Here is a 14,507-nt window from a genome sequence, read left to right as displayed (position 1 = left end):
TCAGGCCCTCCTTTGTGCATCCTAAGTATGTGCCTTTTCAGTCTTAAAGTTACCTAATTCGATCTAAAGCAGACAGAAGCTTACTGAGACTACTGGGGACAAAGCCTGTTACGTGAGAAGCCACATGAAAGAGCTCTGCTTATTTAGACCACTAAAGTGAAAGATGACATTGGATATGAGAAGTGCTAAAAAAAGTGTACAAAATTACAAAAGGACAAGGAGGGAAAGTGAATGCTGTAGAGGATGATGGTTGGAATGCCAGAAAGCTGGGGCTGCCCAACAACATGTGCATGTGCACTACCTATGCATAAACTTCAGACTGGAGATGAGAGGGTTTATAACTCCAGGAGAACAGCAAGGACAAAGCAAACCTATTGCTTTACAATAGATCTCAATCCTGCTGTGAAGGGGACTATATCATCTTATGTATGATATCAGAAGGCTGTGCTGCTTGTCCCAGGGGATGCTTTCTGACATTTTATCTGACTAAAGGCAGTGACAGCTCTTTCTTTAAAGTTAACAAGACTGCTTTTCCCTGCATCTCTGCAGAGCTGTTTTGAGCTCCTGCTCATGGGAGTGCAACTTCCCAGGCTTCATGCAGGGCTTTCATGACACTTTCCTAGCACAAGTGAACTTAAACATTTTTGGTTTTCCTGCTCCTGACACCTCACTCTTGTAAACACAAGTATTCTCCAGAGCTGAGGTCAGTTGTCTTTCTAAAGACCTCAGCCTCCTGCGACCTTGACAAATACACAGACCTGTACTAAACAGAATGTTTTACTTCGATATTCCTAATGCAGTAATTGATCACTGTTGATGACCTTCTTTGTAGATGAATTTGTGGCATGATCTCCTGACTGTTCCCAGCCACAACTCTAGCTTTGATTTTTGTGATATATGGGAGGAAATTTCTCACTGTGGCTTCAAGAATAGGTATTTTAAGTATTAACTGTACAAACTGACTTGAGCAAAGAGCACACAAAATGTGTGGCTGAGGTTGCCTTACTCTTTCTCGTGACAAGCTTTGTGACTCTAGAATATTCGCCCCAGGATAGAAAACTGCAATCTTTTCAAGAGGAAAGAATAATAAAACAAGGATTCTTCTGTTCTCAAGTTTGAGTAGGGAAGAATAATTTTAGGGAAAAGTAGAAATTCTAGTTTCATTACTCAGCAAGCTTGTTCAGATAGACAGGCTTTGTAAACCCCACTTTCCTTTTGAAGGCATCCTTTGAAGCTGATGAGCTTCAGAAACTTTTCAGTTGGGAGAGCTAATTTGACAAAATCAACAAAACGAATGCTTTGATTTCTGAGCATAGATGAAACTGAATTATCTCATTTCACAGACTCTTTACTGCTGGAGGAGGGGGGAAGCAAATCTTTTCCCGTTTTAACTGACTATGCTGTTTCTTAAGTCTTTCTACTTTCTCTGCAGCATCTTATGGAAATACAAATGGCTGAAAGGCTCTCCATGCCTTCCTTGTCACCTCTTGCTTGATGTAAGGGAGTGGGTATGCTGCAGTCAGCCTTTCAGACTGACCTCTTCCATTCCCTCAAGTATTCAAACAGGTGACATTTTTTGGGAGGAGGAAACACTTGGTTAAGTTTTTCCTTAAAACTTGTCCTTTCTGTCTGCTGGCAGAGGAGAGGATCCCATATACTGATGCCACCGCTGTGGCTGGTGTTGCCTTTCTCACTTCTTGCAGTGCCCAGCCTGTATCTGTCAGTTGTCTTTTGGCTTGTCTGGGCTGCCTGTGTTTTGGGTAAGGGCTGTCCCTGCTTGCATGGTACCACATGAAGTTGGACGTTGCTTTCCAGTACTGAAATCAGCAGTACTCTTAGCATGGTGCTCCTTTAAAATAAAAATCTAAGGGAGTATTTGCAGTTCACAACTTCGAACATTCTCTACCTTTGGAGCCAACAATTTCATATCTTTGCTTGTTCTCACACACAATACTGATGCTCCTCTACTTTTCTAAACGTGGCTTTATACCAGGCAGCACCTGGGAGTTTTCTGCAGAGCGCTTCTGCTCTTCACAGCCTGGCAGGCTGAGCGAGGAGCCGTCCTCTTAGCTCCTGTGGCTCTGTGCAGCTAGTCCATACCTGCAATTCTGCAGTCAGCTGGCCCAGCTCCAGCAGAGCTGTGGTGTTCCATTTGTGTAATTAATACAGCTCCTAAAAGATGACTGCATATCTAAATGGTAGACCGTTAATGGCTCCAGGGAGCTCTCGTGGCTCATCCTTATAAGCCACTCTTTAGGTTCCAAAATAAATGCATGGTGAAGCCTTTCTTGTCACCACAGGGTGACCTTCTCATAAAAGGCTCTTCTCTGCCACAGTTGTGATCTCACTTTCTGTCAAATGTTCGTATTTTAGTCTAACCCTATAAAGCTAGGAAGTTAAATGCTTTTTGGCACAGACTCATTCAGTGCGGTGTTGTCTTTCAGCGGCATCTGCTGCTGCAAATAGCAGGGATCGATTTTTGTCTTCAGCTGCCTGTTATCAAAATCTTAAAGATATAGTGGTACAATTCTTGGGTTGAATTAATAGCAGATCATCTTTGGAAAGATGACACTGCTGTTAAGTGCCAAGATTGACGAAAAGAGGTCCAGTCGTGCTGGGCTGATAACTGATTTGGTGTCGTGTCATTCTGTCTCCAGAAGTGCTTCTATCGGTCTTGCTGCGTAAGCACCCCTACTGAGACCACAGCAGCAGCAGCTCCAATTTCAGACAGCTTATATCCGTAAACTAGGTATTCTTTTGTTTATACTATCTTTTTTTCCCCTGTTTTTTCTTTGTCAGTTAGCAATCTTGGTTTTAAGCGGTTTAAACGAAACCAAAACCAACACTAAAGAAAGACGCAGTGTTACACGTTGATGTAGTGAGGTCAGTGACTAAATGCTGCACATACTGCAAAGGCCTGAGGTGACTGCAAGGTTAAAGGTGTCTGACAGTGGGTGTGAAGAGCCTGAGTGGCAGCTGAGTTTATCTTGGCAGGGGCCTCTGGAGGTCATTGCTCCAGCTCCCTCTGCCAGGGCTGGGACCAAGCACAATGATCCAGTTGCTCAGGGCCCTGCTCAGTCGCTCCAGCCCTGCTCCACAACCATCTCTGTTGTGAAAATATTCCTCCCTGTGTGCAGCTGAGTTGCCCTTGCTGCAGTTCTAACCCTTCTTCTCCACTTTGCACTGAGGAGGGCTGGGCTCTGATGGCCTGCTGGCATGGGAGACCACAGTTAGAGCCTCTCCTACCCTCCTCAGGCTGAACAAACGCCCTTCCCTCTTATGGCACAGCCCCTTCAGCTCCCAGAAGCCTTCTGCTGCAGTCCTTCAGCTTTTCACTCACTTGTACTGGTGGAGCTGAAAATGCAGTTGTACTCTCCAGAATGATAGACCACCACTTCTGTGCTCCCTTCTTTGTCTGTTTCATTTCTGTGTGAAAACAGAAGTTTTATTAAATAAAGCTTGGGTTTAGACATGCCACTCAGTGATGCTCCAATAGGTTGTTGTTGTTCAGTAGATGTGACTAGTCATTTGCTAATATTGCAGTTCTTGGTAAAATGCAAAATGTGGGTAGATGTAGATGATTATTACAGATGTCACTCTACATTAAGCTCTGGTATGAACAGTCTTTAAAAAAAATAGAGAAGAAGTGAATAAACTACATCAGTGGAGGGAAAGCCCTGCTGTTGAAGTCTCTTATGCTGCAAACAGTTTCAAAATATAAAGTAGAAGCTTGATTTAGATTTCCTTATGGGTTTTTTTTTTCCCTAGGAAGCCTGAATTACTGAACCTTAGGCTGACTGTCAGTAAACTGTTTATAGATTAGCCTAGGTAGTTATTTCTACATAATTTGTTGGTGTTAAATGTTGGCACAATCAGCCATAACACTTTACCTCCTACTTCAAAAAGGTGGACTGCAGCAGATTAGAAGAGGGGTGTTTACTTCTTTCTAAATAAATGTTTTCTCACTTAGCAGTAATTGGATTGCTATTGTGTTTTGGTAATTATTCCCAAGAGCAAATCTGTTCTCCACTGACGTGTTCCCTGACTGACCTTCACACAGGCTGTCTGAAGGTGTCTGTCTTGATGTAATTCTCTGTATGAGTTTTTGGGTTTGTTTATTTCTTTTAAAAAAGGGGAAGTACTGTCAACAGTAGAATAATCTGTCTTTGCTCCAGTTGTCGTGGTGCAAAGCATAAGCACTTCAGTTCATGTTGGAGCTTTTAGCTGACCCTGGAGAGGCAGAACAATGCAGTGCTTTTGCAAAACGCATCGTGACACGTCAGCCTGTGTAGAACTACACTTCTCTCCATATCCCAATCCAAACTTCCTGCCAAGATTTCTCATCCTTTGCGGAAATTTCTTCTGTATTTAACATGTCTATAGACAAACAACTTCCTTAAGTACCTCATTGCTAACCAAGGAATTCATACACTTCTCTGAGGATCAGACAGAGTCTGCCACGGAAGTTCTGGATCACTGGATGGCAATTTTATGTGCAAGAATAATATTCAGTGATTAAATCTTAATGAGTTTCCAAAGTAGCTAATATTTTTTCAAGAGGGGGAAAAAAAGCACCACTGAATGTCCTTAGTGAGGACTATCTTGTGCTAGCCTGCCTTCTGTACAGGCTCTTGTAGGAGAGTCTCTGCAGTACACAGACCCTGCAAACCCATCAGAGTGGCTCCATCCCTGTGTGCTTGTCTGAAGCTCTCAACTTTTGGTTGGTTGCCTGAATATCTTAAATTCAGTATTAAATGCCACACATTTGAAATAATTTCCAAAGTCCAGAATTGGTCTATTCTGATGCCACTTTCTATTTACTCTAGTCCTAATCCTGCCTTCTGAAAATAATGGTTTCCACATTGCCTGAAATACACATTTCAGGTCACCTATTGCAGTGTCTAGGAAGCTGTATTTTGTCAAAACAGAAGCATTTCACTTGGTATTGTTACAGTGCTTACTTCCATCACACTCACAGGTTTTTGTGAGGCATTTTGTCACAAAGAGCAGCACGATGCTGTTAACTGTGAGAAGGCTTTAGCTGCGTCGGCAGCTGTTGTGGTCTTGCAGGGCAGCCCTGTTAAAGCATGTTTGCTGTGCAAGCCTGTCTCTTCATGTACCTTGAGACTCCTTACAGACATCAGCTGCACTGTAACTCACAGGACAGGCCAATTTTAACTGTAAGTAGCGTGGGCAGCATCTGATGATGTACCAGTTGTGCTAGTAAAGAAATCTTCCTTTGGAGATGCTGAGAGTCTTTCAGTCTTGATTTGCTGCGAAGTTAAATTCTGTGTTTCTTCCTGTATTGGCTTTGATGATGTCTGTGCTAGGAATCAGTCTTTTCGTCCTCTCCCTTTTCATCACTTCCTTCCCAATTGCGCTGTCGTCACCCTACAGATGGAGCTGCCTTCGTTTGTGGAGCCCACCTCCGCTCTCTCCACACGGAACTCAGGATCTGCTTTGAGCTGGGAACTCGTAACCCAGCATTTCTTCCTTCAATGATGGAAACCTGTTTGCCAAATGTATTGCTAGATTTATTTGCATGTAATGGTACTTAAATCATATGAGCAGGGATTCAGTTGTTGTGGTGGCTGAAGGAAGAAGGAATCCATGAGCGCTCATATCCCTAAAGCCATCACCTGTGAGAATACAGTTTTACTAGCTCTTTACTCTTAATGGATCAGCAGCATTCTTCCTTTTCTTTCAACTTCTGCCTGATCTAAACAATGATTTAGACAAATAAGAATAATGTAAATCTAGTTGTGCTAAAGCTTTGTGCTCTTGGCTCCTTTCTTCTCTCATCAGTATGGGTGAACTGTTATTGAGAACAGTGCTTAGGAGGCTTATGAGACCTGCCCTTAAAACTCAAAAGTATTAATATTTAGAGAGTTATTTTTACTCCTCTGTCTCTTTGTACCCTTGCCCATTTCTTATTGCCCTGAATTTAAGTGCAATCTAGAATTGAATAGTTAATATGTATATTTGACTTATTCAAGTAATCCACTAGGAAAGAATGTTCAGAGGAATTAACTTACCAAAAGAAAACTAGGGCAATAAACTTAAAAACTTACTGAATTTATAAAAAGAAGAAAAAAAGAAGCTTGGCAAAGTGATCAATCCTTTCTACTCGAGGAATGTAGAAGTTGACACTTCTCCCCAAGGCAAGTTAACGTGGCATTTGTATGGCATATGTGGTCTTTGAAAGTCTCACTTTTGTGCTGTTCTGTTCATAAAGGGGAAGGTGAGTTTCTGCTTGTAAAACAATGCTGTTTAATTTTGGGATTTTACATATTTTGTAATGTGTGCAACCTGCCTGGGAATGACCAAAACCCACCCTCTCTAACTGGTTGGGAGCTATTTAGTTCTGGCATTTGGTGCATGAAGCTCAGTTACGTGGTAGTGCTTGGATGGATGGACGGCAGGTCTACAGTCCAAGGCTTCCAGCATTGTACTCACTTGTGTAGTGAGCTTTAAGCATCCCTTCTCCAGTTTTCTCACTGTACAGTCAGTTTTATGATTGAAAAGCTGCTGACAAAGTAGTACTTCAGCAAGTACTTTAGCAGTACTACGTGATTTAGTGTGTGCTAAAAAACAAAATCACTTTTGGGCATGAAGTAAAGCTGTCTAACTGAAACTGTATTTCTCAAAGCAACTGGGTGGTTTTTTGTTTTCAATGTTTCCAGGGAGGGATGAGACGATGCAGCCAGCCAAACCATCGTTCCTTGAATATTTTGAGCAAAAGGAGAAGGAGAATCAAATCAATAGCTTTGGGAAGAATGTGTCTGGCCAGACAAAAAATTCATCTGATTGGAAAGTACCACAGGATGGAGGCTACGAATTTGTAAGTCTATACTTTGAAATTCAATCAATGTGACAATCTTTAAAGAGTTTTAGTCAGAGCTGCTATAAGATTATTTCTTGTGTTGACAGATTAATGGAAACTTGAGGAGTTTCTAATTGCTAATGCATTTGGATGGGGCATTTTGAAAACTCCATTTTCTTTAGGAATTTCTCGGTAATCATAACCAGTCATTATCTGTACACTTGCCTTGTTTAAAAGCAAACAAAAAAAGAAGCCTGAGGACATGAAGGTACAAGTTATCTTGCTTTCCTTCCCCATTATGCATTTAAAATAACAAAACAGAATTCCAGGTGGCAGTTGGAAAATGCAAATCCTGAGTGTGCAGTGTTTGACAAAGTACAGGGTGGAAACCATTGACTTTCCTTGTTTTTTCCCCAGATTTGGCACTGGCTTTTGTTTTATTACATAAACATTGACCTTCATTTCTTTTTCAAATCCTCCATTTCAGACTTCCTAAGGTTCATGTGTTGAGAATTGTCAAGAACTTTTCAGAAGCCCAAAGAGAGATCTGTTATTCATACATTTGATGATTGTTTTCTGTTGTTAGCATGGAAAATTTCTGGTTTGAGTTCAAAATGCCAGAAGATGCACGCTCTGTTGAATACTGTTCCCTTCACTGCATTTTCTTTCAATGGTACTTGACTGCCATCACTGTTTGTTTGAAGTGCTTTGTGTGCCCTCACGACGTCTGGTCGTGATGCCCATGGTTTGAGTTGTCACGCTGCTGCCTGTGCTTGGTGAGATGCACTCCACCTTCACAGAGCCACGTGGAAAGCAAAATCCCCCTGCTGGTCATGGCTCCGGGAGGTACTTTACTTGAAGGCTGCAATAATAGCTGGAGCCTTTCATTCTCTTTGTACAGATTGTATTGAGCACTGTGCTCACATGTGTTGTCTTTGCTGCTGCATCTCAAATGTTCTTGTTTAGACTGAAAAGAATGGCAGAGGGCACCTGCTGCATGCTCTCTCTTGTAGCCCTAGGTTACTTTTAGCCTGAAGGCTTCAAGTCACTGCATAAACACGTTTACTGTAGAAATATCCTGCAAGCAGCCTGTGTGTCACAGGGTCTGAGCCAAACACACGACTGCACTCGAGTCAGATACTTCATTTATCTCCCTCACTTTGCATGCTGTAACTTAATTTAATGATGAGCAATTATTTTTCAGTGTGTTGTATTTCCCAGGAAAGAGGGGCTGGCTTGGAATATCTTAGAGGTCTTTTGTAGTCTGCAGAGGATGGCTCAAGGGAAAATTTGCTGTAATTATTTTACTTTCTAATTTGATTGATAACAGCTTTAGCAATTACCCTCATTTCCACTGAGTAGGATGTGCTCCACCCTGTGTGCCACGAGCTGGAGGTGCAGGCTACAGAGTGGGTGGCACAAAGAAAGATCAGTGCCATTCCAGCAATCAGGACTTACAAGTATTTTTAGAATGTGCAAAGCAACTGTTTGACACACGTGTGACCTTGTTTGCTGATTTCCATTAGTACTGAAGTATTGCCATGTGTGCATAGATTAACAGTGTGCTGCAAGCAATAAAAGCAAGTAATAAAAGATAGCAATAAATTGAGCTTTAGGTCACCTTCATGTAATAATTGTAGAAATTTTGCTTCCCAGCTGTATGTACTTCTCTAGTTCAACTGTGTATGAAAATACCAGGCTATCTTGCCTGCAGATTTTGTAACAGAGCTACTTTCTTTTCTGTAGGATAGGAAAAATGCTTGAAAGCAACCTTAATAAATACACATGGGCATTTGTATATCCCTTATCTGAGAGTTAGAAACAGTAACCTCGTGTTTTGGAATGTATTGACTTAAAACTGGGTATTTTTCCTATTTGAGAATCAGTTTGATGACTACCTAGGTGTAAAAGTTGTGTTTAATAATGCTTTATTAATTGAAAGAGTCAATGCAATAAGCATTGTGGAAGAAGAAAAAAATGCATTTGATAGGTGTATCAAGTACATCTGTCCTAGCCTTGCCTACAGCTACAACTTATTTCTGCATGGTCAAAGTAGGCAAGTCTGAGCAGACCTCATAGAGCTTGCAGGATTCCAAGTGGAGGTGAGATCAGTGAGGTGCTGGGTGAACACTAGTTCCTCCTGGGCCTTCAGAAATGATTGAAATATTACTGCCTTGTGCTACTGCAGACTAGATAAATATGCCTTATCTTCTCTTAAATATTCCTCTCACCTCCAGGTGTTTGGAAGACACCTGGAGTCTCCTGTCTTCCAAAAAAATAGAGAACAATATTAAATTACCGAAGATTTTTGCTCTTTACCCCTGTGGGAAAACCATTTGACCTTTTCTTGACTAACATTGTTCCTCTGAAGCAGGCAAATAAGACACTATTTATATCACAATGGCAATGTCATGTTAGATAAGGGTTAGATTCAGCCAACCCCATGCACGGCAGAGATGAAAACCCAGAGATCCTGTTCGAAAAAATGCTGAACTCCATTCCTTCCTAACATGATGCTCTGGCTATGACCTGGTTATGGGCAGAGATGGCATAAACCCAGCATATTTCCAGCCTTGGGTTTCTGAGGTAGAAGTAATAACAACTGATTAGTCAATGCCCCATGGTGTTAATGTTTATCTCCACTGATGTTTGAACAAGGATCTCTAAAGATTTAAGCCCTGCTTGATTACTAAAAATGTTTTCAAGAGTATTATGATTTGTTCAGCACTGGGGGGAAATAAAAACACTAATTATGATGAAAATTCTTGCTTTTAGAAAGAATAAACCCAAGTCTAATAGGAAACTGCTGAAGGGGTAGGCTGCAAATGGGCAGGCTGCATTGTATGTTGAAGTCTAATTGCCATCATCAGATCTCAAAATTTTTGTAGTTGAATTGAATTTTGCCAGTGAACATTAGTCACATACTGTTGCACAGACTTAAATTAATAATGCTAGAAGATTTGTTTAGACTGTGCCATACACTTTTTCACTTTAGTCCTTCAGTAGTACTGCAACATTTAGCAGAATTAATTGTGCCGTATTTCCTGCCCTCAGACACAACAAACCTTTTGCTTATTCCTATTTTAAAAGCCTTTTAACTTCTCTGAGCAGGTCACTACTGTAATATCACTTGTGGCTAAAGTGAGATCACTTTGGTTTTTTATTCTGGGCCTGCTTGAAAGGCATTAAGTCTTGCCAAACCTATTTCTGTCCATATCTGTGTATCCAGTCATGAATGTTGTGTACTATATCACTAACTGTTTTATTGAAAGCCCCTTTTGTTAGCAAATTAGCAGGTTCCAACCATTTATGGCTTATGACAACTATAACAATATGAAAACCTTTTTAGTTTTATGTCATGCATGTGGTTTCACTGGCAAAAATGGGTGGCAGCAGAGCACCCCATGATCTTGCCATCATGATGCAACTGCTGTTTCTTCAATACCTGTAGGGTTGAGGTTAGGTTTTGTTGTAACTCTAATTAATAAATTTTCAACTGTCAGTAAAACTAACCTGAGTACCGTTTTGGTTGTGGAATCAAATAGGACTTGAACTTTGAACAGATGCTAGAGTCCTGCAGGACATCAAGTCTTTCTGCAAGGACTTGAAGCCATTTGCTCCAAGGCTTTTCTGATTCCAGCACCTGTGTATCTGCTGACCATTCCTGGCCTGTGTAAGGCTGCCTGCCAAGACCTTAATTGGTACAGACACTTTTACATTGTCTTCAGCTGCTCTTTCTGTCAGTGCTTCACTGGAAGAACCCCAGGTGATAGCTGAGCTTCTGAAGGATAGTGTTGCGATCACCTACAGGAGCTCAGTGGAGAACTGCAGCCATCAGCAGTTGATTTCTGCACTGGCAATCGTACTGCTGCAGCTCTGGGAAGGAAGCTGACATTCAGAAACAAGGTTTATGTCTCTTCCCTAAAAAAGTATCCTGCTTCCTTAGGGAGGACTTTGATTTGCTTGCATCTGCTAAGTCTTGGCGAATCAGGCATTTCCTATTCCTGCAGTTATCAACAGCCAATACTTTGGGTCTTTCGTTCTCACAGGTTCTCTTACTGAAGCAGGAAAACTTTGGAGCAGACTTTTTTCCTTACAGAAATAAAATTAGCAAATGCCCAGAGAGTGTCAAGGTTGGCAGAGGTAGAAGGAGTAGATGTGACAAATTTCTCAGCCGACTGTGGAAGGTGGCTGTTGTCATGGCCTTTGTTCACAGGTTCACCAGCTTCAGTCTGCCCTCAGCAAACCTGTTCCAGAGCTTGTGTTTTCATGCTGTGAGTCCTGTTCTCTGCACTATGTCTTATCTTTTTAGCTCCCTTTGAGAAGTGTCTCCTTGGCTGCTGATGACAATTTCTTTAGACAGAAAAGACTGGTGTGATATCCCTCAGTTCCAAAACGACTTTTATCACTTTTCAGTGCACAGTGTCATCTGTTTCCCTACTGCTGGGTAAAACCGTCCTGCAAACAGTAGGACTGTTGCTTCTGAAATTTTTGCAAGGCAGAAGAAGGAAGGATGAACAGGAGGTGTTAATTGCCTCAAATCGGCTATCAGAGGAAGATGCAGGTGCTGATCAGATGCCACTTTTGTCAGGGCTGCACAGCCAGAGCACTCATGTACAGGCAACAGTTCCTGTCTCTACCTCACCATCTGCCAGACAGACATGGGTAGAGAGGGACTTGGCTGCGTTACAAGAGTTAGAGGAAGGGCTGGGTTTGATCCCACAGCTACAGATCACTTTCCAGTAACCAGTTGTCTAGCCTGTTGCTTCCAAAGTGCTTGGCCACAGCTTGCTGCTGATATCTGACTTCTCAGTGGATTGTGATTCTTAAAATTCTCTGGTTTTGAAGCAAGGCATCTTTGGCTCAAAAGTGTCAGTAGATTGCTTACTGTGGTCTTTGGTTTTGTTTAGAAGTTCTTATATTACTCTTTGTTCAACCCAGTCTTGCCAAGGGGAGGAGGCTGTAGGAGTTGGATGGTTCACCAAGCCCATGGGACATAGGAGTGAACAGAATTGTATTTCACACTTGCAGTTTGTTCCTTCCTCATGTTCCAGGAGGTGGATGTGGGGAGGGCAGTGAGTGAGGCTGTGTAGGGCCTCCTTGCTGGCTGGGCCATGACCTGCTGTGATAGCAAGAAACTGAAGATCTTATAGAATAGTTTATAGAAACCTTAATTCTTTCAAAGCAGGTCAAATCACATTAGGCTGATGCTGTATTTTTGAGTCTGGTCATAGACACCAGCCTGGCTATGCCTGCAAATGAATCTGGTTATGCATGGAGGTGTGGCCAGGATGTATGAATGCAGCCACGAAGGATTCTGGAGCCCAACCCAAGGAGAGCACTGACTGAGGCACGCTGCAGCTCTGTGTGCTGCACAGCCCTGCCCTGAGCCTGAAGGAGCTGCAGCTGGTGTCTCACAGGGCACAGCCTATGTCTCTTGCATTGCCCTGCTGCTTCCCCTCTGCCAGTCTAGAGTGACTGCAGTTAAAAATGGGGATCACTCAGCACAGGGTATTTCTCCCAGCTCAGGGCTGTGGTGAAGAATGACTGCGTACTGAAACCATCTGTTTCTTTCATTGGAAGTGATTTATAGGGAGGAACTGTTAGAGGGCAGGTGATTTATTGCTTATCAATAACAGTAAACACATCCAGCTTTACAATGACCAGAGTCTCTAATTTATTGTATTCTGTCTGTGAAGGTGTCATTTGTCTTGTGAACAGCTTGTCTACCAGTACCTGGGACATCCAATGTCTTTGGTTTCTCTGAACATTCATCTGGATAGCTTTTATTAGCAATCTAATATCAATTCTTTATAGCTTTACTGCCTTTTGTCCTTCTACAAGTTCAATCGATTAAAACCCTGAGAGTATTTCCTGTACAGCTGCAGGCTTTGAAAGTGATCACAGACTAAACAATTGTCTCTCATTTTGTTGGAACTGGTCTTTGGGTCTTTTCTAGCAGTAGGAAGAAGTCATGCTGAGGATACATGGATATAAGGCAGGTGCTAGAAGAAAAGTACTTGCATTATATGGGTAAGCTGCTGTTGGGTAACTTCTTCCAGTTTATTCTATAGTTTTCTGACTCTACTGTGATCGTCTGAGTTTCCTCTTCTTACTTTTGTCCTTTAAGCAGCTTAGTAAAGGTGTCAGATGCAGGACTCTACACTAATCTTTCTGTTCCTTCTTTCTCCCATCCAATTTGTTCCAGTGACTAATCCAGACTGGTTACTAAGACAGAAAGTCTATCCACACAGGTAGTGGCTAAGAAAGCTTTATTAGAGTGTGCACATTTGCAGGTTACTTAAATGGGATTAGAGAATCGAATTATACTGAGACTTCTATTTAATTAGTATGAAACTTGCAATACATGCTTTCTCTTTGTAAGACAGCAAGTTACTCTGGCCTTTGTATGATGAATGAAAATTGACTGTTCACAAAACTCCGTTTGTATGTGTAGAGTTTTGCACAGAAGAAAAAAAAAATGTGTGGTTGAAGTAGAGCTTTATTTTCAATTATTTTTTTTCCAAGACTAAAGTAAACACTTTGAGTGAATCTGCAGGGAATTCTCTGTCCAAATGTTTACTCTCTTCATCTATCATGAACCTCCCTTTTTCCCAGTGGTGACTAGACTAAAAATTACTTCTCAGGCACTGATTTCTTCCAGTAGTCTTACTTTGATCATAAAGTGAGCTTGTTTGCTAGGGCATTCATCCATTTGAGAGATGAAGCCAGATCTGGGATGGCTGATAGATATCCCTGTTTAGGTCCTGTGGCACTAGGGCAGACTCCTAGATGAGAAACAGGTAAAATTGAGATACTTGTCTGGGCTGTGCTGAATGTAAAATAAAGCTTTTTTTCAATGGCAGAGCACTAAGATCATAATTTTGGGGGAGGGGAAACCCAGACTCAAATAAAAAGAGTATTTTTCCTGACAGTAGAAGGCAGCCCAGAACAGGCAACTATTAATTCCCAAAATTGAAATTGTACCCCAAGGGTAGCTCCTGCTAATTAAGAGACATCTTTAAGTGTAGTACCTAGCTCTAAGTTCCTCTGTGAAGTGTGATTTATAAAAAGAGACAGGTTTTTGTGATGTTTTATTCATTGGTTTTAAATGTCACCTGCCTTGATTCATAACACTGATGTCCCTTAAATGGATTTCCTTTTTTTTCTCCCCTCAGCCATCTGCTAGGAATTTTTAAAGCTCTGCTAATTGTTTGTGTTTCTTTTAAGCATTATCTTCTCAGTATATTTAGTATGTTCTTCCCAGTTAAGTACCTATAACTTGCAACATCTTTATTAAGGAAAAATCAAACATACAGCCATGTTGAAAAATAAGCCCAGGAGCAGCTTGTTTGTCTCTCTTATTGTTTAAGTGGTCTTGAATCTTCTGTAACATTTGCATGAGGAAGACAGTCTGAACCTTGCTGCAAACCTCATCAAATTCATGGCAGCTTCAAACCACTCATGTGATTTACAGCAAGCTCCACCTATGCAGGTTTTAGAAATCTTCTTAAATCCTCTTTATAACACCACCACCACCAAAAATCCCCAGAAGAGAACCACATTTGATTTGAAGATTTGTTAGCAATACTTGACTTTGAAAAAGGTAGTTCAGTGGTTTGACTCTGCTATGGAAGAGAATAGATTTCTGCTCTCTCCCACTTGGTAACGGGGTCATTGTTCA

At 41.5% G+C, this 14,507-nt stretch overlaps 1 protein-coding gene across 1 annotated transcript in view; it reads left to right on the top strand.

Annotated features, from left to right (window-relative positions):
• Positions 1 to 14,507, top strand: part of STK4 (serine/threonine kinase 4) — a 45,935-nt gene that overhangs the window by 16,905 nt on the left and 14,523 nt on the right. Inside the window, exon 10 of the mRNA XM_062008759.1 lies at positions 6,684 to 6,841. Coding sequence (XP_061864743.1) covers positions 6,684 to 6,841 — 158 coding nt within the window. The remainder of the gene's footprint in view (positions 1 to 6,683; positions 6,842 to 14,507) is intronic.

This window comes from Colius striatus, chromosome 16 (genome assembly GCF_028858725.1).
Source record: "Colius striatus isolate bColStr4 chromosome 16, bColStr4.1.hap1, whole genome shotgun sequence".
NCBI lineage: Eukaryota > Metazoa > Chordata > Aves > Coliiformes > Coliidae > Colius > Colius striatus.
The sequence above is the reverse complement of the archived record's forward strand: the minus strand, read 5'-3'. Positions and strand labels throughout refer to the sequence as shown.